Source organism: Anopheles coluzzii, chromosome 3 (assembly GCF_943734685.1).
Source record: "Anopheles coluzzii chromosome 3, AcolN3, whole genome shotgun sequence".
In the NCBI taxonomy this organism is placed as follows: domain Eukaryota; kingdom Metazoa; phylum Arthropoda; class Insecta; order Diptera; family Culicidae; genus Anopheles; species Anopheles coluzzii.
The window spans coordinates 11360027-11385024 of NC_064671.1; the positions used below are offsets into that span (position 1 = coordinate 11360027).

Consider the following 24998-nt stretch of genomic DNA (forward strand, 5'->3'; position numbering starts at 1 on the left):
AGAAAACAGTGTGGGCCAATAATCCATGTCTTTCAACACAGGTATTTAGACACACAGGCAGGGGTGGTTGGAGGTTTTTTTTTTAATAAAAGCAAAGGGGATAAGGAAACGACTACACCGAACTGTAGAACCACAAAGTCATTAAAATTGATTAAAATCGCCACGCAACAAACATATTGATTGATTTGCAGCTTTCATAAAGTTTTTTTTTTTGTATTATCAAAACAAAAACCGCACACAAACAAAGCACAACACAGCAAAACTTGATACAGGAACGAGATAGAAGAGCCACACACAGAGAACGCCGGATACTGCTTGGACACGGAAAAGTGTTGCCGAATATGATACACGACAGTAATGAAAAATTACCTCAAACTGGACGGAGAAAAGGAGAGAAAAGAGGGAGGGAGAATACAGGAGGCAGAAGGGAGGAATATACAACACATTTATCAATTTAGTAGACACCGCAACATAAGTATCACGTTACAACATACACACACATATTCAGAAACGAGACAAAAAATACGTACGAATAAGTATACTTACCAGGCACGAGCAGCAGTAGTAGTACTAAATACTACTACAAAGTATGCTTTTATGATGCTCTACACAGAGAACAAATCATAACTCGTATTTGGCGGGTATTCCAAAACTTTAATAACGTATTAGACGCTAAAACCGAAATCGAACACTGAATCAAAGTTGTGAAAATTGCAAATCAATTACTTCTCTTAATAAAGCAAACCAGAAACTAAATGGAAAGAAGAGCGCTACAAAAAGGAGACATAAAAGAAGAAACACAGAAAAAAGAAGCAAAAAAAAAAGCGAAAAAGAAAACGAGTAAGAAAAACAGAGAGAACACATTATATATTTAACAAACACACAATTTCAATGGCTAAAGCGTAGTAGAAAAGGTAAACAACAATACACACATACACACAAAGAGAAGAGAGGAGCGTTTTAAGAGAAATTGTAAGAAAAGCGAATTTGCAAAAGAGCTCATAATTAATGCCAGAACGAACAGCAGCAGCTCCATTATACGGAGCGGGAAAGCGAGGAAACAAACATTTAAGAAGGAAAGGAAAGAGGTAAAGCTCAGCTCAGCGGGAAGAAAAGAAGTTAGTTTAGTAGAATAGCACTGTAAAACAAATAGAAAGAAGAAGAAGAGAAAGAAGAAAAAAAACAGAACAGAAGGTAGAAAGAATGTAACAAAATAAAATAAAGAATCGTGGATCGATTTAAAAACAAAGTAACCTCATTCGTAAAAAGGATTAAACAAACAATGTGCGTGCGTGTGTGCAACGGTAGTAGGTGGTATGTGAGCAGTGCTCTCTTGTAAAATTTATGAACGTAATAAACGTAAAACAAAAAAAGGAAACCGTAAAATACTACTTACTAGAAGGAAAACAAATAAAACAAAATAAAACAAAGCAAAACAAATCGTTATATTTAATGGTGTGTAATTGTAATTGGATTTTTTTTTCTCCTTCTTTTATCGTTTTACTATTTGTACTGTTTTGGATATTGGTGTGCGTGTGTGCGTGTGTGTTGAGAATAGAAAAGTATCACTTACAAAAATCCAGCAAAGAAAACCTGTCACAATCGTGTCTGTGCTAGTCGATCCTTTGTTGATCGGTAGTTGTTTTGATAGAGCCAGTGATCGTCGAAAGAAAAGTTATGTTTTGTGTGTGTGTGTGTGTTTTTTCTGTACTAAAAATACTGTCTTTACAGTATTTTATTGTCTTTTTGGAGGCAGTGCAATTGAAATGTTCCTTTCGCTGCACATCACACGATGCACACCACCGACACACGCAACTCGAAGGGCACACAGGTGAGGCGGCGACACAATAGACACAAGCAACATACAGCTCAACTCAATCATCACACCAAACAACCGAATCGTCCTCAAAATACGAACCAAGTAGTTTAATGTGAAAACAGAAGGAAAGGTATAAGAAAGAAATGGAAAAAGGAAATGGTTGATCGACGTTTAGTGCATAAGTATATATTTATACTAACACAAGCTAGAACCGGATGGCGACCTATTGTGTTCCCAATTTTGCTTAGGGAATGAAAAGAAAAAAATAGACAACAAAACAGAGTTTAAGTGTAATTAATTTTGTATCATTGTGAAACAAAGGAAGCAAGGAAAGTAATAGAATAATGAACTATATTTTATAATTGCTCGTTTCCGGATTGCTGTTGCGAAGTGATCGTTAATTTCCTAAAAAAAAAAAACAAATTTACCAACACTTACCGTTGTACAACGTGTACATTATTTGTCCTTTCGCAAGGGTTGATGTGACCTTTTAGTTTTAGTTTAAATCAATTACAGTGCGCAAATAGGAGGAAAGAGGTTGTGTGCATTGCTTCCGTGCACATCTTCACAAATGTTTTAAAATGGTTTTGTGTTTGTTTTCACATTGTAAAGTAAGCAAATGGGCTAACATAAAGCGTATAAGAATCGGCAATATGTGTAATATATCGAGTATAAATATTAATCAGATAAATCGATCGAATAGAAAACAGGCAAAGTAAGCAGAAAGAAATGAAAAATAAACAAAAACTTTAACAAGGACATGTTGTGTTGGTGTTAACAGTGAAATGAATGAAAAAGAAAAAAAAAACAAAAAATATGTAGAAAAAAACAAGATTCTGTATGAGAAAACGGAAGAAGAAATACAACAAAAACACTTTGATTTTTTTACTTATGCCGTTGTCTTTTTTAGGTCAAAAAAAACTGAAACATGAAAGAAATAAGTCTGCTTTATCCTCTCAAACGGGTCGTGATCCAAGGACGGTGGTGGGAAGCTGTTGCAACCAGTTGAGCCTATAGATACCGCTCGCATTGCGGCAGTACCGGAACTGGATGCCCTCAATGTCGGACGGGCTGAGCGTATTGTTGCCAAAGTCCGGCTTATCATATGGTTTCTGGTTTTGGTAAGGGAATACACAACGGGTGAGCAATTGCACGCTGTTTGGTAGCTTTATAGTATTCATGCACATAGTCGAATAGGGTTGGTACGTAAAACAGTCGTTATATGTATTATTTGTGGTGTAAAGAATCAATTAATCTTATTTACTATATTTTTATTTTCGTGTTATTCGTGTTATTTTGAATTATTTGTAAGATAATTGATTTTTTTTTTCATAAACACAATCAATGAGTATACTATGAGAAGACGGCATTTCGATGCACAATTAAAACAAAACTATCAAGAAAACCTCAAAGTTACCACACATCTAGTGTAATGCATGAGAAAAATTAGGTATCTGATTTAGGATTACCGTCATTGCACATAATTTGCACGTGCGACAAAAAGAGAGAAAAAAAAAAAAACAAACAAACCAAAGACGAAAAACTATTGCAAGTAACCGACAAAAAATGTATCACTGTTCTCCTAACCTTTCAGAATATTCAAAACTAAGCCAGCGTTAAGTTTACTAAATCCAAAGCGGCTGTATTGTATGGATGTAAAGTAAAAGCATCCAAGCTACCGCTGGAAAATAATAGCTTTTACTAGTATTTTATTAAAGAGATTGTAGTGCATTGAATAGACATGAAAAGAAATTATTCGCCGTGGCATACACTTACCCGGTTCACCAGCACCGGATATCTGCGATCGCTTGCGCCCGCAAGCCGCGAGTAATGCATAACGCTGCCATAGTTGTAGCCAATGTTGTATGTCTCTACAAATTGATCATATTTAGCCAAATTGCTCTCATAGAATGTATCCGCTACAATAGTGAAAAGGGAAAAATAAGACATAAGAATTGTAACCAAACCCTGTCAAAAGTCCAACGGCACTCTTACTTTGAAATTGTGGTATAAGGGCGCTTCGGTTGACGTAGATGTAGTCGTCCCGATCGGGCCGGCTCACCTCGTGGAAAAAGCCGAGAACGTGCATCATCTCGTGCATCGGTGTACCGCCGGTCAGACACGCGGGCGTCTGCAGATTCATCAAGTTCCGGCTGTTGTTTAATGAACGACCTATAAACGAATAGCAGCCGGTCGGTCGGTTCGTGATCTGCACAAAGTACGGCGTTTCCGGCCTCCGCGGCACAAACCGGACGCACGTTTTCGCGTGAAACACCTGCATGGCGCGTTCGATTGTGAAGATCTCGTTCAGTGCTTGTAAGGTTAGGATCGGATTCAGGGGAAAGATTAGTTTAGTGATAATGTTTTTAATTAATTTATGAGAAGTTTGATAAGTGTATATAAACATCAAAAAGCAATAGAAGCTAGCCAAACTCCAATAACACCGATAGATACGTACAGAACGTGTTCGGCGCGATGTAGTACGGTACGATCCCGTTCGGCCATACGGTGGACGTGTACTCCTCGGCCACCGATAGCCGGTCTTGGCCTTTGGGCTCGGTCGGCAGCATAATGTCACCCTGGTAGTAGTACCCGAAGCCAAGCTCGTGTGCTGGCTGCTGCTGGTACCGGCTGTCATAGTTTTTAACCCGTCGACCTGCCACAAAACCCCCGGAGGAGATGGGTTACAATTAGCACAAGATCGCACTGTAGCGCACCATAGCGCGGTCGGTGGTCACCATAAGCCCTCGAGAGACAATCAGTAGCTCACTTTGACACGAGGCCTTTTCGATGCATCCGTTTTCTCTTCACTGACAGGCGACTGTGCGCACTGTGTTCCACTTACCTACTTCAGCGCTCTCCGATCGATACAATTGCTCAGAGCACTGTCTCATCGCGATCACTAAACCGATCACTAGAATCGTTCTTAACCGAAACACGCATGTGTCCACGAGAATCATCTTGACAGTGTGTGTCTAATGATCACTACAAAAACTTGCACTTATGCTCACACTGTCACTTACACTAAACTCCTTAGTGGTTAGTAGCGAACGATCTTCAACTGTCTGGTGACAGGTCATAGACGTCGTTTTATATTTATAGCCACACCGCAATTTCTTTGATTATTTGCTTATCAGAATTAGCAGAACATAGCATATTTGCTACGGGTGGGGAGTTGCCCTCTCGGGATAGTGCATTAGTTATGTATCAGTTCAATGGTGTTCATTAGTAGACGAGCGGGAAATGGTTTGGTGATTTGGTTTGTAGCAAGGAAACTATTTTCCACGATTGAGAAGCATTTACCTTTGTACAGAGACGTACAGTTTTTCGGTAAAGAATTGTACTTAGTGAGTTATTTATTTTTATTTAAGATGTGTATTTTTGATTATTTTTATTTTGCTGGTCACAGCTAGTTATCGTAAGACAAATGCGTTCATTTTTCATCAGTACAAACATCAAACTAATAATTTTTATATGAAAATAGAAACTAGACATAATGATGTCCTGAAGTGGTAGCTTACCTTTGAGATGTAATGAACTTATTGAATAACATGTAAACAAAGTGATTATCATTTTTAGAACTAAGTAGTACTCGGTTGATCCTCAAATAGAATAGAAAAAGCCCTATTTAACGGTACTCTCTCGTACAGTTGTCTATTTTTATAGAACTTGTAAATGCTCTCTATAAGATTAGGGCCTAAAGAAATAGCAGGTTCATCAGGATACAAATAATAGACAAATATCATCAGAATCATTTGGTTTTAATATGAATTCCAATTTTTAGACTCGAACCAGCTGAGATAATAATCATCGGGTCCAAAGCGATTAAACTTTTTTCATCGCTGCAAATTTTCTGAAATAAATTTTATCTTCCAAATCTGGACATCACTCTGTAATAACTTATGATGTTATTGGACTCACTGTTCCTTATAATGCGGTTGGGAAGCAAATTCCAAGTTTGATTGTCTGTGGTGTGACTTGTGACTTAGTAGAATTATTTCTTCCATTCTCACATAATATCAGAAGACTTCACGATCGTTTTTCATAACACTCTTATAATGAATTCTATATCGAATCTCGAATCTTTAGCTCATCACTTCATCATTTTAACCGATATTTCAATGATAACACCAATCTAGCGATCAGATTTTGAAATTGCAACAAAGTAAACAATTTATCATCATTTACATCAATTTGCCCCTTTTATAGATACAAAGAATTGATTTATACTTGATACATACTAATTATTTTTTTCTTCTGGTTCTTTTGCAACTGGTGGACACTTTTTCTGGACCTTACTGTACACTTACTCTTTTTTCAAACGACACCAGTTGCAAGTTGCTATGGTGACACACATATTTTACGCATTATTGATCAACCAGTGTGCATGGCTTTCGGTATCAGTGGAGAATAAGAAAGAAAGAAATGAGAAAAAGGAAAAAAAAACGTTGTTTTTTGTTTTGTTCTTTTCTTCCTACAGCATGAAGAAATTTGAAAAATTTGTCGCTGAATAAAGGAACAGGTAATCGACTACCGGTTGGGCGGTTGTTAAATAATCTTCATTTTTGCCTGCTTCCTTGGAATCGAAATCAAAACATGCCTTTGATGAAGTAACAAAAAGCCATTGTCACCAATTAACACATTATTTAACAGTGTACCTGAGTGCATGTGGTTAGACTGCCCTTAAAGTGCATTACACCCATTATCAGACATGAGCTCAAGCCCTACCTTTTTACATGACTATTAATTTTAATTAATTTTTAAAAGTCGTTATAAAGTCGAGTTGCTACAATTGGGAGCGAAAAGCAATTTAATTATTGAAGGTGATTGGAAATAACTTTCTTATCTTCTGGGTTGGTTGGTTCTTTACAATTTGCATATTGTTTAACGCAGTGCAGCGTTGTTATTTTATATAATTTATCAAACTTTATCATACAATAACGCATTAGCTCCTACAAGGTCGATATAGGTATATGATACGACTACCCCTATGGGGTATCTTTAAATTATTAAGTTTTATTGATTTGGAACATCTAGTTATCAAATTTTATAATTGTAAATTCCTTAAAAACTTTCCTCTTGATTTTAAAAATCAATTTCGTTGGATCAAACAAGCCTGGCACCTGTTTTGGACTTTTAGGATGCTACTTTAACATTTAACATGATTTGGACATTTAAGAATGAAAAATCAAACGATGACAGGGTGACAGGGTGTAAACAAAACAAATGACAACACTACAGATTCGCTGAACATGTCAACGCCAACGCCGTATTAAAAAAAAAACCAAAACCTTTAACCAACTTTTTTCAAATAACCGGCCTCAGCACAATTTTTCGATCGAAAAATTTCGATAGGCGCTCACGTAAAACTGACAGTATAACTATTTCTTTTATACCCCTACATGAAGTTGGCCCCCCTGGTAAACAATTTTTAAAATAATTAATAAATGATTTTTTATCATCCAAAATATTGAAAAAAAAAAACCAAAACCTTGAACCAACTTGCTTTTAAATAACGTTTTTCGAAAACATTAACCTTGATTTATGGCATTTTTCTGATATTCGATAATTTCCACAGCTCAATGCGTTGTGGATTTTTCCCCATACCAAGCGGAACGATCGAATAGCATACTTCATTTTGCTCGTGAGTGTCATGGTATACCAGATTTTAAAAAGACAAGTAAAATGAACGCCTTGGCGGCGAAATGAGTGTCAAATGACACCAACATGACAGCCGGAACGATCGAATTTTTTCGATCGAAAAGTTGTGCTGAGGTCGATGTTTTGGTGTTTACAGTGAAGTGAATGAAAAAGAAAACAAAAAGAAACACAGACAAATAATGTAGAAAACAAAATTCTTTGTGAGAAAATGGGGAAACAAATGCAACAAGGACACTTAAAAAAGTATTTTTGGCGTTATTTTTTTTACATTGTATCACTTTATCTAATGTTTAAAAACAAAAACATGAACATGAAAGAAATGTAAGTCTACTTTATCCTCTCAAACGGGACGAATGTCGTGTGCCGAGGAAGGTGGTAGTAACCATCTGGAACGGGTTGAGCCAGAAAAGACCGCTCGCATTGCGGCAGTACCGGAACTGGATGCTTTCAATGTCGGACGGGCTGAGCGTGGTGTTTCCAAAGTCTGGCTCATCGTAGGGTTTCTGGTTTGTAGTAAGGAAATACACAAGAGGTGAGTTATTACAAGCTGCTTGTTAACCCCAGATTGGGATTTTCAGTAAAAAAGCAACCAGTTGAGAGATTTAAATTAAAATAAAGATGCACTTGGGGAATTTCGTCTTGGTGAATACTTAACACAACGACTATAAGAGAGCAAGATCTAAACTCAACTAAGTACAATGTAATTCTACTATTTATAGAGCCATTGGATTGAGTAGCATAAGCTTTATTACATTAGAATGCACAGAAAATCAGAATTGAAACTTGTCAATTTTTTCAGTTTGAAGAGTAATAAAAACTGGTTTGAATTTTATAAACATCACTGGGTTCGAGTAAGAAAGAATCAAGAAAGAGTCCTAAAATTATGAGAACCTCTGAAAACCCCAATTATTGTAAAAAGAGCAAGACTACACCTATATTTTCAGGAATCTAATTTCATTGGACATCTTTACCGCATTATTGACTAAAGGAATTAACAAAAAAGTACACATTAGTGCAAAACGCTGCAAATAGAAGCATATCGATCTACTGTATGCGTACAGATCAATATTTAAGATTTCCCAGCAGAGCTAAACATCCTTATTCCGTTCACTTGTGTGGACCTAATCATTGCTTAAATGGTATGGCACAGTACACTTACCAGATTCACCAGCACCGGATATTTGCGATCTCTGGCGCCCGCATACCGCGTGTAATGCATAATGCTGCCATAGTTATAGTCAATGTTGTATGTCTCTATGTCTCGCTCATATTTAGCAAAATTGTTTCGATAAAATGAATCCGCTACAAGAGGAAAAATAGACAATAAGAATTGCAAGAAAAACCTGTCTAATAGCCAAATGGCACTCTTACTTTGATATCTTGGCTCAAGGGCGCTTCGGTTGACGTAGATGTAGTCGTCCCGATCGGGCCGGCTCACCTCGTGCAGAAAGCCGAGAATGTGCATCATCTCGTGCATCGGTGTGCCGCCGGCCAGACACCCGGGCGCCTGCAGATTCATCACGTTCTGGTTGTTGTCTTGCACGCGACCCACCGACGCGTAGCAGCCGGCCGGCCGGTTCGTGATCTGCACGTAGTACGGCGTGTCCGGCGTTCGTGGCACAAACCGGACGCACGTTTTCGCGTGAAACACCTGCATGGCGCGTTCGATTATGCGGATCTCGTTCGGGGCTTGTAAGGGTAGGGTCGGATTCAGGGGAATGATTAGTTTAATGGTAATCTTTTCAATTGAATTGTGAGTAGTTTGATAAGCGTATAGAAACACCGAAAAGCAATAGAAGCTAGACAAACTCCAACAACACCGATAGATACCTACTGAATGCGTTCGGCGTGATGTAGTACGGTACGATCGCGTTCGGCCATACTGTTGACGTATGCTCCTCGGACACCGATAGCCGGTCCTGGCTTTTGGGCTCGGTCGGCAGCATAATGTCGCCCTGGTAGTAGTACCCGAAGCCAAGCTCGTGTGCTGGCTGCTGCTGGTACCGGCTGTCATAGTTTTTAACCCGTCGACCTGCCACAAAACCCCCGGAGGAGATGGGTTACAATTAGCACAAGATCGCATTGTAACGCACCATAGCGCGGTCGGTGGTCACCATAAGCCCTCGAGAGACAATCAGTAGCTCACTTTGACACGAGGCCTTTTCGATGCATCCGTTTTCTCTTCACTGACAGGCGACTGTGCGCACTGTGTTCCACTTACCTACTTCAGCACTCTCCGATCGGTACAACTGCCCAGAGCACTGTCTCATCGCGATCACTAAACCGATCACTAGAATCGTTCTTAACTGAAACACGCATGTGTCCACCAGAATCATCTTGACTGTGTGTGTGTGCGTCTAATGATCACTCTAACAACTTGCACTTATACTCACACTGTGACTTATAATAAACCCCTTGTTAGTAGCGAACGATCTTCAACTGTCTGGTGTTAGATTTTAGACGTCGTTTTATATTTATAGCCAGTCGCACCGCATTTCTTCGATTCTTTGCTTATCGAAAAGGGCAGGGCATAGCATATTTGCTACGGGTGGGGAATAGCCCTCCCTCCAAGTGGGATAGTGCATTAGTTATGTATCAATTCAATAGTGTTCATTAGTAGACGGGGAGGAAATGGTGTGGTGATTTGGTTTGTTGCGAGGAAACTATTTTCCACGATTGAGAAGCATTTACCTTTATACAGAGACGTACAGTTTTTCTGTATCTGAAATAAAATTGATCTTTCAAATCTGGACAATACCCTGTAATGACTTATTATGTTATTGTACTCACTGCTTCATGTCATGCGTTTGGTAGCAAATGCTAAGTTTGCTTCTCTGTGGTGTGATTTGTAATTGTGTGGAATTATTTTTTGTTCATTTCTCAGATAATATCAAAAGACTTCACGATTGTATGCCACAATGCTCTTAAGGCCCGGGTACATTGCTCGTACTCGCTAGTGTAATTTCAATTTGCAATAGCGCATATCGATACGGCTATCGGGAGCTATTTTTGATCATCCAGGGGCTGGATGTAATATATAAGTAATTTTTTCTTTGTTTTTTGGCGCAGGACTGACTGAATAGCATGCTTAACGTATTTATCTATCAATTACAAGACTTTTCTCGCCTGGTATAAATAAAAAACACGGAAAAAATCATATTTTATGAATGATTTTTATGGAAAAATGCTTCCACTAGCCACCACCAGATGCGCTAGTGAAAATTGAAATTACACTAGCAAGTACGATCAATGTACAACCTGGCTATCGGATTTTCCAATTACACCGAAGTAAACATCAGTTTATCCTTTTTCAAGTGCAAAAGGTTGGTTTAAACGAACCATACATGACATTACATCGATGTTTGGCAAACTTCAAAGCAAAAAGAACAATATTCTATAAAAAAAAATCACAGAAACCTCCACATGAAGAGCTTTGTTGATGTGTCCAGCATCAAAATATATGATGAAGAATTATCAAAACGTACAACTGAATTTTTAAAAACCATTTTTTGCTCGAAAAGAATTATTTTTTTTTTTAAGGAACGGTATAACAGCAATTAATGGATTGATATGAAATCTTGTTTTACATTTGACATTTTATTTATTTACTCATTTATATTTTCTCCTGGTTCTTTTGCAACCGGTGCTAACTTTTTTTGAATCTTACTGTGCGCTTACTCTTTTTTCAAACGACACTAGTTGCAAGTTGCTATGGTGACACACATATTTTACGCATTGTCGATCAACACTGGTTGAGCATGGCTTTCGGTTTTACCGGTGGGAATGCGTATGACTCGCGAAGACCGGAACCCGCCCGACAGGCGCATGGGTCATAAGAAAGAAAGAAATGAGAAAAAGCAACAGAAAATGAGGCCCTTATGCTGAAAGTAAAAAAAAGATAGATCTTTGCTGCAACACTTGCACTAATGAAGACGCTCATTACACGCGTTAGTTATGGATTAGAGTAATTCCCGGTTTTGTTCTTTTCTTCGTGCTGTAGTATAGCTGGGGCTGAATAAAGGAACAGGTAATCGACTACCGGTTGAGCGGTGGTTAAATAATCGTCATTTTGCCTACTTCACGGGCAAATCGAAATCAAAACATGCCTTTGATGAGGTAACAAAGCCATTGTCACCAATTAACACATTATCTAACAGTGTACCTGAGTGCCTGTGGTTAGACTGCCCTTAATGTGCAATACACCCATTATCAGACATGAGCTCAAGCCCTACCTTTTCTGCATGACTATTATTTTTAACTTTAACAAGCCTTTATAATGTCGAGTTGCTTGAATTGGGAGCAAACAGGAATTTAATTATTGAAGGTGATTGGAAATAACTTTCTTATCTTCTGGGTTGGTTGGTTCTTTACAATTGGTTTATTGTTTCACGCAGTGCAGCGTAGTTAATAGTTTATCAAAGTTTATCATATATTGACGCATTAGCTCCTACAAGGTCGAATATGATACGACTAACCTATGGGATTCAAAGCATGAGGGGAGAGGTGCACAGTTCTATATATAAATAAATGTTTCAACGATTCATGGAGTGGTTTGTGTTCAGCTTCATTTTTGCTTTCATTTTTACACGTATCAATGTGCTTAGTTAACAATAATAATAATAACAATAATAAAAGTTTATCACTAATTAAGCATAATAAGTTTGGAGTCATTGACATTGAAAACACTCGGTCTGGCACTACCAAAAGAACTGACACATTGAAGGCGAATGAAACACGAACAATATGATAAAAACCTTGCAACAGAAACATTTGCATGAACATTCAACCGGACGATTTGGATGCATTTTGTTGGTTTATTTTCGTTTTTTAAAATTTATGGCCCTATTCTTTAATTTGACAATCTTTCTATGGACACGTTTTTATATATAAACGAAATGTTAAACAACGCACTGCAGTTGTGCTTGTATTCAGCAGTGTTGCTCCGAAATGGTATCTAAATTAGTGAATTTCTCTACAAACGTGGCGCTGGCTATTTGGCTTGTACAAGTTTGAGTAGGGCTGAATCTTTCGGAGTTCGTTAGTCCAAATCTGGAAAATGGTAAATAGGGTTTGTTTTGTAAAAAATAAATAAAACTCTACAGGGGATACATTAAAATGAATTAAACATCGCTTTAAGGATACTCTGTAAATTCGTGTGCTGTGGAAAAGGATTCGGAATGTCTTTGTGAGTACAAATGCGGTGACTACTACTACCCAGCAGATATATTTCTGAAGCAGGGGCTTTTAGGAAAATATTACTTGCGGAAAATAAATTCAGTATCACGTGCTATGTGATGGAAATAAGCTTCTTTTAATAAAAACTCTTGAACATGTAACCAAATAGGACGTTAATTTAATAGGGTGTCATCCATAACATACGTAACGTACGCTTATAGGTTGGAGAGCATTTGGTACGTAGAGAGAATGGGAATTTCTTAAAGCTTCATATTGGTGTACAAATAGAATACTACTTGACTGGCCAGTCCACCCGAGCCTGGCGAGCTTGATGCGCTGCCCGACAGTGAGGTTGCCGTCCATCTCGTATAGCTCGTCATTATAACGGTTCCTCCATTGCCTTCCACACATACGGTGCCAAGTATCTTTTTGCGCATCTTCCTCTCGCAAGCGACTAATAGGTTTTCGTCAGATTTGGACAGTGTTCATGTCTCAGAGGCGTATGTGAGCACCGGTACGATATAAGTACTATATAGTCCCAGCTACGTCCGTCGCGACAGGTTCTTTGAGGTGAACTGATTTTTCAGGCTGTAGAAAGACCGGTTGGCAGCCAACATCCTTGCGCGCAGCGCAGCTACCATTCTATTGTCGTTGCTGACCTTTGACCCAAGATAGGTGAATTCTGGAACGACTTCAAAAGTGCGTTCCCATCTATAAATCACGCCTACGTAGGTTCTGATTATTTATTGGTAGGGCCGCTGATGTTGCCACCATCAGTTTAGTCTTTGCCTCGTTTATCTGCAATCCGAGGTTCTCTGCCGCCTGCTCGATCCCTTGGTAGGCTTCTGCTACATAGAAGAGCCGCAGACCAATGTTGTCTATATCATCAGCGTATACCAGGATCTGGGTTGACTTATAGAAGATGGTTCCCGTAGTCTCCACCTTCCAGTCCCGGATCGCCCTCTCTAGCTCCAATTTGAAAAGGAGTCCAAGTCCCTCTGGCACAGACCCTTGGTGGCAGCAAAATGTTCTGAGAGTTTTCCATCCACTCTCACCTGGCAAGTGACGTTGGTCATAGTCATTCTAACTAGCCTTATCAGTTTGGCCGGGATTCCAAAAGAGCTCAAAGCGTCGTACAGTTTTACCCTGGCTATGCTATCATATGCAGCTTTGAAGTCAATGAAGAGATGGTATGTGTCGTGTCTGTATTCAGCCATCTTCTCCAAGATTTGCCGCATGGTGAAGATCTGATCAGTGGTTGATGGTATGGAATGGTTGATGGAAAGCTCAATGGTATCAATTTGTATTTTTAGCTGCTGTTCCTGAAAACAAATGGAATACATGACTCTTTGTTCATTAGTCTCTTTTTTTTTTAATAACTGTATACTTTCGCAACCAACAAACTAATTTTGAACTTGACAAATGCCTAGGATAGTAAGATATGATAGAACAAGAGTTCTGTCAGAATAAGAAAGACAGTGTTTAAGATCAGCATGATCTTCATACGAACTAATTTATTCTGGGAAAGCGATTAATAACTAAATTCTAGCAATGTACCTAACACACAAAAAGAAAACAATTCTAAAAGTCATCTAGCCACCATTCAATGCAACAGCTTTTCCCCAAAAGTGGCCTCTATACTGCGACGACCTACGGCTGCTCCCGGACCTTGCTGCCCTTCCTCAGTCGCTCGGGCATTGATCTCCACTGCCACCTTCATCTCTTTCCGCTCGCGTCCAGCACCTCTCCGTACCAGTCCACCCGCATCACTTGACTCGTCGGCTCGTGCACTGTGCGGTGATTCCTTTCCCAGGAACCGAAACAGTTGACTAACTTCCCGCTCCAGCACGGAGCTTAAGCTGTGCCGGTGTTGGGACTTGCTGCGCGCAACCTTGCGTTGCGCTTCCTCTTCCGACATTAGCTGCCCGTCCAGGAACACGATCGTGGAATGGCGCCGGTCTGGGCCATTGTACAGATCCTGCATCGTATGCGCACTGACCTCCGACAAGCACTCCGACAGACTGTGCCTTTGCAGTGAAGATCCACCGTCACTGGCAGCATCCGGTGGTACGTCGTACTCGTTTGGTTCGTTCTCGGAATCTTCCCCGGTAAGCCGTATACGACGTACTGTTGCCGATCCATTTCCACTGGCTGGGAGGGAATTGTCCACCCCATTGGGACCTGTCCTTTTATGTGGTGAGTTCCGGTTGGTCGAGGTGGGTGATGACACAGGCAGCGAACCGTTATCGCTTCCGGCGGTGGCAGCGGCCGCAATTTCAGCTGCAGCCGCCTTCAAACGCTCCGCCCGTTCCTTCAGCACTTCGCGGCACTTGTTGGTGCAGCCGCCAACCCATTCGGAGATGAGCACACCGAGTGCCACGACGTACCCGAACAGCATTAGCAGAAACATACCCTCCGTGTCGGCGAGTGTTAGGCCACGTTCGGAGGGTGCCGTCGATCGGAGCACTTCACCGACGGAAGCTTCCTTCCGGCGACCGTCCTTCGTTTTGATCGTTTCCCACGTGACGTCCCTGTTCAGTTTGCCTATTAGGCCGGCTTCCTGCATGTACAGGATCGCATTGTTAATTGGATCGCGATGGACGGAGTTGGGCGGAAACACCATCGACACACCGTACAGGGCGAAACATTCTCGGCTGACGTGCAGTCCGTAGCGTTTGTTTTCAAACCTGGAAAGATAAGAGGGGATCGGGTTTAGTTATTGAACTGTACGATGGCAGTCGTCTCCAATGCATACTGATGCGACAGGTTCGATTTGATCAGAAACTCCAACTCTCCCCTCGATCCAATGAAGGCGTACGAGATGAGGAACGCTTCAGTCACGTTGCGGATGCCTTCATCAACGCTGCTCACAAACCGGAGGTCCTTTAGCAGTTTGTTCGTTTGTTTGTGGCTCGAGTTAAGGAACCAACGTTCCCAACCGCCCCGGTCCAGTGTGCCAACACGAAAGAATCCCCTGGACAGCTGCTCGATGCCATCGATACGTTCCGGCTCTACGGGAAGCGTGATGAAGGCGATGATCGAGCCCGTATAGCACGCGGTAATAATGATCGTGAACACCCAATAAATGCCTGAAAAAAAAAAACATAGACGCATGTCCGTCAGTCGTATAGCAAGCAACTGCCGTTCCAAACGTACCAATCAGCATACGAGTCGACGTCTTCCGCGTGTTGCTCCACGAATTCTCACCCTGAAAGGTAAGACTGTTCGTGAACGTCCCAAACACGTACCAGAACATGTTCTCGATCTCGCTCCAGTTGCCCAGCAGATGGCGCAGTGTCATTTTGTCGGAAAAAGCGAGTGGAAAAATGGCCAACAGATAGATGAGAATCACCGCTACCCAGACGGGCCACTGGAACGGTCCCAAGATCGCACGGTATCTGGTATAGAAATGGTACATTATATCGTTAAAAAAGTGTAGCTTTTAAAAGATTTTAATTTACCGTGGCAAAGCACTGGACATTAGCGTCAAGAAGGCGGCACAGTCGGTCGAATGTGACACGGACATCTCGGTGGCAAGGTTACGTTCAATCGTCACATAAATACCGGCCAGGCCCATATCGCCCTGTCCACGTTTAATCTCTTCCACAACAGCGTCTCCGGGGCTGAAAGGGAAAGATACGGGATAAATGATATCACAAACGATCTATCGGTCCGGAGATATTTGCTTATAATTCATTTGACTTCTGACCACTCACCCCAGTTCCGTTCTGCCCGGCTCGATAATGTCGTACGTAAAGTTAAGATACTGCGCCATCGCACGCAACAGCCGCATCTCCAACCCTTCCCATCGTATGTTCACATTGCCCACCCCGTCCGTCGACAGGCGCTTGATCATGAACGGCGGTTGGTGGGCCGCCTTCACCGTGAACCTATGTCCGGAGAATCCTTTGCGCAGCTTCTTCGGGAACAGGTTCACATTGTTGCGCGAGAACTTGTTCCCAATCCAGGAGGTCAGTACCTGCGGCCGGTTCGCACCGAGCCCATCGATGTACAGCTCGTGCGTGTACAGCACGTACGGCTGTTCGTTGTTGATGCGTTTGTCCACCGAGTACGATTCACCGATCACGAGCAGATTGATGATGTCGCGCGACTGCTTGGCCGCCAGAAACTCCTGCAGCTTCCACTGGCTCGAGCGCGGTATCAGCACGACGTAGCTGTTCATCTGTGGACCGATCACTTTGCGCGTCATCATGACGTCCGCGAGGAAGATGATGTAGCTGCGGCACTGTGGCCCGGTCGGTTCCAGTATGCCCGGATTGTCGAGCGTGTAGTTCGGTCCGATGCGCCCCGTGATGTAGGTGATGGGAAAGTCGCTGAACAGTGCCTCCAGCATGTAGTTCTCCGTAGTGGCGACGTACGTGTCGAACAGTACGATCGGTATGCAGCTGTGCAGATACTTCAGGATGATCTTGTTCAGCAGTGTCACTAGCGAGAGCGTTTGCCGATTGTCCTCGATGACGTGGGCAAAGTTGCGCTCCCAGATTTGTTCCCGCGTTTTCGGATGTCCGTAGAAGGTGGGATCTACACGGCGCCGGTCGCGGACTATCGGGGAGCTGTTCGATTGCTCCCGACAGTCAGCTCGCAAACATGTGGCGGTTTCGTTTAGCTCCTCCACGAGATCATACGCACCGGTGTAGTACGCTTCACTGGCAAGCTCAAAGTACCCGTTCGATGAGTCACGACCTTTGTAGCGGATGAGCTGCTGATTGAAACTCTCCGGATGGTGCAGGGAAGCGAACGCCGTTGTACCCACTATCAGAAACACTACATTAATTACAGCTAAAACTATCCGTTTGAGCATTTTGAGCCAAAAACACACTTTGAGCTCTCTGCTCTGCCGACACGCGAATGGAACTAAAAGGACTCCACTGCTAGCAGAGCCGTTTTTATAGTAACGTGTTGGTGGTGGCTGTGTTTTGATATTTATGAAACATGCTGACCCTTTGACCGTACCCTTTTGATTGAATCGAGGGGAAGAAAAGGAAATTGAAAACTACGTATTGGGTCAGAACGGTCATGGTCAAAGGGATTGAATATAGGGCTCTTCGTGTATCTTACTTGAGTCATTCATATCAAGCGTATGAAATGGCAAAACATGAAAAATAAAGGTGAAATGTAAGCCTTTCAAGGAATTTTTCAGAGGTTCTTATAGTTGTGAGACACTTTATTGAATCTTTCTTAAGGGAAATCAACTTAAAATTATGGGAAATTGATTACACCCGTTTTGGACGGGCTCATTGGAATATCGTATTGGATTTTTAAAAAAGGTGCCATAGAGTCCAATTCCCACTACATAAAGTTCATTTCACATGACAGAGTCAACAAAATCGACTGTCTATCCCTACTCAAACGATAGGACATCTATGCTCCAACGGTCCCTCTATGCTTGCGACCTCTGTTTGATGTCCCTCGTCGTCGAACGAACTACTACTCTACTAGACCCTATAATCTCTATGTGCAGGGCTTTTAACGAAGTCTACCAATTATTCGATTTTGATTCGTCTCTAAAGTCGTTTAAAGACCGCATTTGCACCAGAATATAGTTGAGTTAAGTTTGTAACCTAAGTTAAGTTGTTTGTAACCTAAGTACCTAAGAACCTAAGAAAATTTATCAGGACTATAACTGTCCATTGAATAAAGATTTTATAGTAATAATATAAATGACCAATGCTGCTAAGCCCGAAGGTGGTGGATGTTGCTTCCGAAGTCAATCTTTCAGTGCCTCAGGTCACACATATCATCACACGAAACGCATTTCATTGCCGACTGTAAGCGTTCGGAAAAAATGATTAATAGACCGCCTTCGTCATGTAGCTGTACGTTGGGATCACAACTAATTGGGAGGAATAAAACTCGGCTAGTCATGTGCTTAGGTATATGTGGCTGTGGTACTCAATTGCACGAAGTGAGTGATTATCCTAAGTGTTCATGGCCCTCAAGCTCAAGAAAATAATTCCCTCCGTGATATATTAGCTAAGACTACCTGAGCCCGATAGAAGGCTTAAAAATATCTTTTTTCGTTTTTTTAATGAATTATCAAACATGGCGTAAAATAGTAGTATCGCATGATGCATTCTGAATAGTTTACCATATTGTATCCATAATATAAAAAGACACTATTAATCGGATCGATTACTTCCATCGTTTTTATCCCTATCGAGTTTGAGAAACTGACAGTGTGTGATATCGTGTGTGATAACTTCCTTATCGATATAAAGAGTTTTATCGTTGAGATATAACAAAAGCCTTATTAATTGATTTAAACCCATTCTAAGGAATAAAATAACAGATTTAATTTTATATTGATTAAAATTTTATATTTATTTTATTTCATTGTTCGTACTCCAATACACTCACTACGGTTCGGATCGGATCACCTCCATCCACCGCCACACGTTCATTCGTTCGAATTCCTAACAGCTAACAGTAACACAAACGGACAAAGTGGACGAAAAAAAAAAATACATTGTCGGTAAAGACCTAAGTGAGGACGCCGCACCCTCGCGCATCCACGACGGTGCGAAGGGCGGTTTTGTCGATAATATACGAAAAGAGTAGCGTGTGCTGCGCAAAACTAGCTTCGGCCCAGGCCTTTTCCTAACTTGCTATGAATATTGTTGCAACCATGAAAAAAAGCCCTGTTTCGGGCAATGTCAGGGAGTTGTAAGGAAAGAAAAGGAGCGTATTTATTACATGTGTATCGATTTTCTGTTTGACTTCTTACTGCCTTCTCCTATGGGGCAGTGTCTTAGAGAGCACGCGTTTACGCTTGAAACTGACTCTGTGTGTGAGTGTATGTGCTGCGTGGAGTGGTTGCACACAAGCCGTTTTGTTTTGTTTTTGTTTTTGTTTTAACGAGACAATAATAGATGATCTATTTACAGAAAAAAATAAGCATATTTGTTCTCGCTTTATCACCACAAATTCCGTTCGTGCCTGTGCTTTCGACGCTTGTCGTGGCATGCTGCCAATATAATTTACTGTCTACAAAAAAAAACCTATAAATATATTGTCACTATCAGCACAATACTGTCTCTCTAATTGCTTGTGGTGAAACATTTGCGGGAGGGAGAGGATGAAATGTTATTCTTTATCCAAAGTGTTGATTGATTATTGCAGAAATGGAAGCAGAAAGTACGGTCCAAAAGGCGTTCCAATCACCCTACCAGACCTGGTTTCTGTTATAAAGGTATGCGTTCCATCGTTGTGCATCTTTTTGCTTGATTTGCTTGTAATTTGTTTGCCATTTCATAATAATAATAAAAAAAATCAAAAAGAGAAGTTTAACCTCACACCAAAAACGTACCGTGATTGGAAGTATCTTCCATCAAAAACGGATAATAATAGGAAAAACAAAAAATAAAATAAAACGATGGAACTGGACACCAGTGTAACAGATAGGCAATTGTTGGCAACCCAAGAAATTACTTTTGCTTTGCTTCATTTGCAGGTTTTATCTGTTCGATTCTATTTGTTTTGTTATTTTTTCATGGTTTTCTCTTTAATATATGTTCTATCTTAGCTTGTGTCATCCATTTTAAGGAACTTCGAGTTCACTTTCTTGCTTTACTTTGTTTTTTTTTTTGCTTGTTTAATGCGGTTTCCCTATTCTTTGTGAAATTCGTGCATCTTTCACCATTGTTTGCTTGCTTTACAGTTTCCTATCCTCTTCTTTCCAATTTTCTTTTTCATTTCCTTTATTTTTTCACTTTTTTATGCTTTCTTCTCATTATGGCAGTGCACTTATCCACAGTTACCGTTCAGTGTTTTGCTTCGTTTCTTTTTCCATTGTTTTCTTTTTAATATTCTCAGTTGCATCACTGCAGTACAGTGCAGCAACGTTTACGTGCGATTCGACAAAATGTAATGTAAATAAAAGTGAGCGAAGGAAAAGAAAAAAATGAGAGAAACTAACCATAAAAGGTAAAAAATAATAAAGAACAAAAGTAACAGCTACTGCTATTGCATGAGTATTGCTCGTCCAGCTTGCGGAAGACAGTTGGAAGTGTTAAAATTTAGTAAATTATTCATTTGAATTTAGTTGCCTAATACCGCTTCATTGTTCCCTCTTTTTCATTCCAATTTGCAGGACGACCAAAATATTTACATTCAAAGCTTTCTGCCAAACAGCTATACACTTATGTTTCTCCTTCTTTTGTCATCGCTTTCCCACCCCAAGTGTCTTCCGAAAGAGTCTCTCCTCCCTAACGCAAAGGTCGTCTGTAGTTCTAATAATTTATATAGCAGAATAAAATAGTATCATACACTAGATTTAGTATTAGTCTAAGCCAAGGCAGGCATCAATTCAACACACGCGCACACTCACACATACACATCAAGACGTGTACGTCTTCGGTAGCTTCTTCTACCGAAAGTATGAAAAAGGGCTTGCAGTGAATATAGGACGATGAGTTGGGTTCAGAATGGTTGCCGTACACAAACCACGGTGCACGGTGCAACAGCCGACGAGAATGGCGTTCTCTTGGCTCGCAGTAGAGGGATAGGAATGTGTTTAGAGGGACACAGCCGCGCCAATCCTTCCGTATAGGAAGAGCCTGCTCAAGAAGGGGAGCCGTTTCGTTTCTTTGATGGCGGGAGTTTTGCAAGGAGCACAGACTGCCGGACAGCCGGAAAGTGAGCTGAGACCGTTTCTTGCCGGTTCGATTAGTTTTCTTTTAAACTAACATGTGATGTAGCGTTTTGAATGCAAAAGAAAAAAATCCTTCCGCCAGCACGTTTGCCACACGCTCTCTGACCGGTGGCGGCGCTGCTACCCATCCTTCCCTTCCCGCTCATCCATTCCCTTCTCCCGAGCTCACACCGCTGCTGGTTTGACTTAGTTGGTGTCGGCCACCTCGATGTCGTTGTCGATGCGGGACGAGCGGATGCCCGTCTTGCCGGTCCACGGGTAGATGTCGGGGCAGGGCTGGCAGGTGCGCATGTAGCGCACGCCCGACTTGTGCCACAGATTGCATACCTTCGGGTTGTTGCAACGCTTCGGACGACCCTGTGGAAGTTAAAGCGATGTTTAGTATGTGCTTGGTACACCTTTCCTCCAAACGCCCTGCAGCGCCTGCTTACCGCGTAGTTGCACTGGAAGGGCGTGAACGAGTTGATGCGGGACAGTGGCGTCGGGTCGCGCACCCACTGCAGTGCCTGCCAGTTGGTGATGATGAACACGTCCTTCATCGAGTTGATCGCGTCCAGGAACTGTATGAATCCTTCCTTGTGGTGCGGCTGCGTGAACCAGGCTGCGTGGTAGTACAGTCCGAACGGTGCCCGGTTGGTCGTGTAGTGCCGCTCGAAGTTCTTCATGATCATCTTGTACACGCCCTCGGCCTCGGGCGGATTGGAGCAGGCGTCACCCATCGAACAGCGACCACCGTTCAGATCCTGCCACATCACCATAGGAACTTCCCAAACACCTGCAAGATGCCGAATATATCAAAGGTATTACTGACGCTGCTGCTAAAGCGAAAAAGCGACTCGCATCTTTTACCTGGATAGCTCTTGGTTGGACACGGCGGAATCATACAATCGTGGAAGATCTTGTAGTCGAGCGTGTACGGCCAGCTCGGCGGACGGTTCTCGTACACCGGCATCGACGAGTCGTACGTGAAGTTAAAGTCGTGCAGCATCTTGAACATCTTGTTGCCGCCGATCGACAGGAACGGTGCGCGCATACCGCGCACATCCTCCAGCTTGACGCCACCGTACGCGGACAGGATCTCGCGCTGGCCGGCAACCTCGCGGGCCCACTTCTTCGGCGAGAACGATTCACCGAAGCTGTGACTGTGTGTGGTGAAAAGCAAAAAAAAAAAGAAGAGAGATTAGTACAAAATATACCCCGAAAGTATGCTGCTCACTTCTCCCTCCAAGATCACTTACGAAACGGTGTGCGATGCCATCTCGTGTCCGTCGGCGTACAGGTTCTGCACCTGGCTGTAATCGGTCCACTCGTGCGACACGTAGAACGTGGCCGTGATCGGGCAGCCGTTCGGGTTGACGCGTCCCCGCTCGAACAGGTCCTGGTACAGCTGCTTGTTCAGATCGTTGACGGAATCGTCGAACGTCAGCAGCACGATCTGCGGCACCTGCTCAACGGGCAGCTCGCCGGGCACATCCTTGCCGCCGCAGGAGCAATCGGGCAGCAGGCACACATCCTTGCGGCACTTGGCGGCCGTCTTGTCGGGCGTCGGCTGCGGGTATAGCGGCTCCGGACGGGTTGGTGGGTAGCGGTAGATGTCGATAAACTCCTGCGCCTTCGAGACGATGTTCTGCGACGGCTTCAGCGTTGGTCGTGCACGTCTGCGGAACGATTGGTGTAAGATTGAGTGTAAATAATGGTGTAACAGTAAAGAGCAAAGTAGATATCTTACGGTGGGTGCGTTCCTCGGTTGGCCGAAACGGTCGATTGTCCATCGGTCGCGTACTGCGAACTGCCACGGTTGCGGTTGTTGTTACTGTTATTGTTGCTAACTCTGTCGTTTTGTTGCGTCCGGTAGGGAATGGCACAAGAAAGGGGGAAACAAATTAGTACACAACGCATAAGGACATTGGCTTACATCGGTATGGCGTCGAATATTCAGCTGCCCGCGTGGGGACGCTCTGTTAGTTAGAGCCCGGTTAGCGAAGCTCATGTTGCGCGATGAGATTGAATTAGAGTTTTAGCAAACCAGAAAAAAACAACCCGAGCTAGAAGTGCAGTGATGAGTGAGAGAGAGAGAGTGTTGTTGACACCTGTCTACCTGCTACGGGACCCAATGAACAGAAAACAATATGATCGACGAATAGGGTTACGGGGGAGAAAACAGTGCACCAAACTACAAATGAACAAGTTAGGAGATAACGAACGAGATGAAAATCCAGCAGACGGAGAGTTGTGAGGAAGGATATAAACTGCAACCATGCTGACAATGACTTGTTCTGGTAACAGCAGCTAGGTGTACAGAAGGCACACAGTTTACATCCGCTGGGAGTAACGATCTCCCGGTAAGTACGTTAGGGTAAACTACTACGCAGAACTACGGTGCAAGGAGCAACAAGGCGTAAGAGGAAATTAGGATGATAATGAGATGGATAGAGAGCGTGGTAGGAAGTTGGGAGGATAGGAGATAACGATACTGATTGGAAGTTCAAGAAGATCTGGTAAAGGATACTCAAAGATTGAGGAGTTGAAGGAAGTTTTGGAGCAGCAATATCATGTGTTGAAAGAATAAAGAGTGTGTCCATGCGCAACGGAGTCACAGAGACGAATGAGAGACAGGCAGAGAGGTAGGAGGTCAGGAAGGGAAAGGTGGACAAAAGTATGGAGCGGTGGAGTGATAAAGAGTGATCGTGTAGTTGTGAGATGTATTGGAATGATCGGCTTTACGATCTTCAGCTCTGTTGAGGTTTCTTGATCACGCCACAGAAACGGTTGACGTTTGTGGTTTGCGAAGAAAGTAGGGGAAGCTTTGGTGTCGTCGTTCGGTCGTCGTTTCTGTAGGTTGCATTGCGGTAAGGTGTTCGAAACCCCTCCGCCTTTGCTTGATCGGTATTCAAAGGAAATAAGCGTGTATCTCGGAGGGTTTTCGTTGGACGACACGCAGACGCAAAGGGAAGCAGTATGTCCTGGTGTGACATTTGGGGCTTTGGCAGTTTGGCGGTGCAATTCAAAATAGCTACTCCTTAGGATTTAGGTTAACATTCCAACATAGTAAGTGACCCAGTCAACAGCTCGCTCTTGGATTTGTAGCACAAGTTGTGTCCTTCTATTTTTTTTTGTAAGCCAAGATCATGTAGATCAGATTTTGCAAGTATCCGTTTTGCATCCTCGGTAGTGGTAGTTTAAGGTATATTTTTTAAAGTAACTAATTCTTCTTTTCGCCATCATGGTGTTTGCTGTTAGTTGGCAGAATGATTCCATTGTGCAATGGCAGCTCGTGATGACTCAACTCCACGCGCGCCTTAGCGATCCGTGTTTCGGCAATTCAACCGCAACATTCGCTTCACTCCAACGCAACGCTTAAGCATCCTAAAACCCTGAAGCAATTGTGTCCCTGCCGGCTCCCAGAGCGTTTTGTTTTTGACGTGTGGTGTGAAGCACTAGGCGTTGTACTACATGTTGTACTAAATGCTAATCATCTGAGTGCAACTTTCTTTCTTTTTTGTAATGATGGATTTGTGTTTCAAATTCAAGAGGGAAGAACGCATCAGATGTGGAGGAATACGAAAATAAGGAACTGGATGGGAATAAACGTTTCGATCTACGCCTTTCTTGATCTGAACATCAATTTCAACGTCGTGTACTACAGCAACGATACTTTAGTAAAATTAAGTA

The 24998-nt window shown here is 42.2% G+C and overlaps 3 protein-coding genes across 5 annotated transcripts in view; all 3 read right to left on the reverse strand.

Moving 5' to 3' along the window:
• Window positions 1–251: 251 nt before the first annotated feature.
• On the reverse strand, window positions 252–10291 carry LOC120956425 (hatching enzyme 1.2-like). 3 transcript variants are annotated; one of them, XM_040377885.2, is made up of 5 exons: window positions 9702–10291; window positions 4278–4475; window positions 3815–4132; window positions 3596–3738; window positions 252–2931 (listed from the first exon to the last, which is right to left on the reverse strand). In XM_040377885.2, exons 1-5 carry the CDS (start codon window positions 9814–9816, stop codon window positions 2776–2778), a joined length of 930 nt encoding a protein of 309 aa, XP_040233819.2. In that variant the 5' UTR covers window positions 9817–10291; the 3' UTR covers window positions 252–2775. The 3 variants fall into 3 exon arrangements, with proteins under 3 accessions (XP_040233819.2, XP_049464131.1, XP_040233818.2); XM_049608174.1 differs by lacking the exons at window positions 252–2931; window positions 3596–3738; window positions 3815–4132; window positions 4278–4475 and adding exons at window positions 7341–7983; window positions 8640–8782; window positions 8852–9169; window positions 9311–9512 and having other exon boundaries at window positions 9702–9816; XM_040377884.2 differs by lacking the exons at window positions 252–2931; window positions 3596–3738; window positions 3815–4132; window positions 4278–4475 and adding exons at window positions 7343–7983; window positions 8640–8782; window positions 8852–9169; window positions 9315–9512 and having other exon boundaries at window positions 9702–10284.
• Window positions 10292–14107: 3816 nt separating this feature from the next.
• Window positions 14108–17552, reverse strand: LOC120959262 (ionotropic receptor 21a). The gene is made up of 5 exons (XM_040382540.2): window positions 16372–17552; window positions 16117–16278; window positions 15812–16053; window positions 15411–15744; window positions 14108–15342 (listed from the first exon to the last, which is right to left on the reverse strand). The coding sequence occupies exons 1-5, from the start codon at window positions 17475–17477 to the stop codon at window positions 14259–14261; spliced, it is 2928 nt and encodes a 975-aa protein (XP_040238474.2). The 5' UTR covers window positions 17478–17552; the 3' UTR covers window positions 14108–14258.
• A 1407-nt stretch (window positions 17553–18959) lies between these two features.
• LOC120955993 (mucin-17) overlaps window positions 18960–24998 on the reverse strand; it is a 141480-nt gene continuing 135441 nt past the window's right edge. The window contains exons 9-13 of the mRNA XM_040377304.2: window positions 23056–23157; window positions 22565–22984; window positions 22176–22468; window positions 21758–22101; window positions 18960–21683 (exon numbers count right to left, since the gene is read on the reverse strand). Of these exons, the coding sequence (XP_040233238.2) occupies window positions 21513–21683; window positions 21758–22101; window positions 22176–22468; window positions 22565–22984; window positions 23056–23157 (1330 nt within the window). The 3' untranslated portion in view covers window positions 18960–21512. The remainder of the gene's footprint in view (window positions 21684–21757; window positions 22102–22175; window positions 22469–22564; window positions 22985–23055; window positions 23158–24998) is intronic.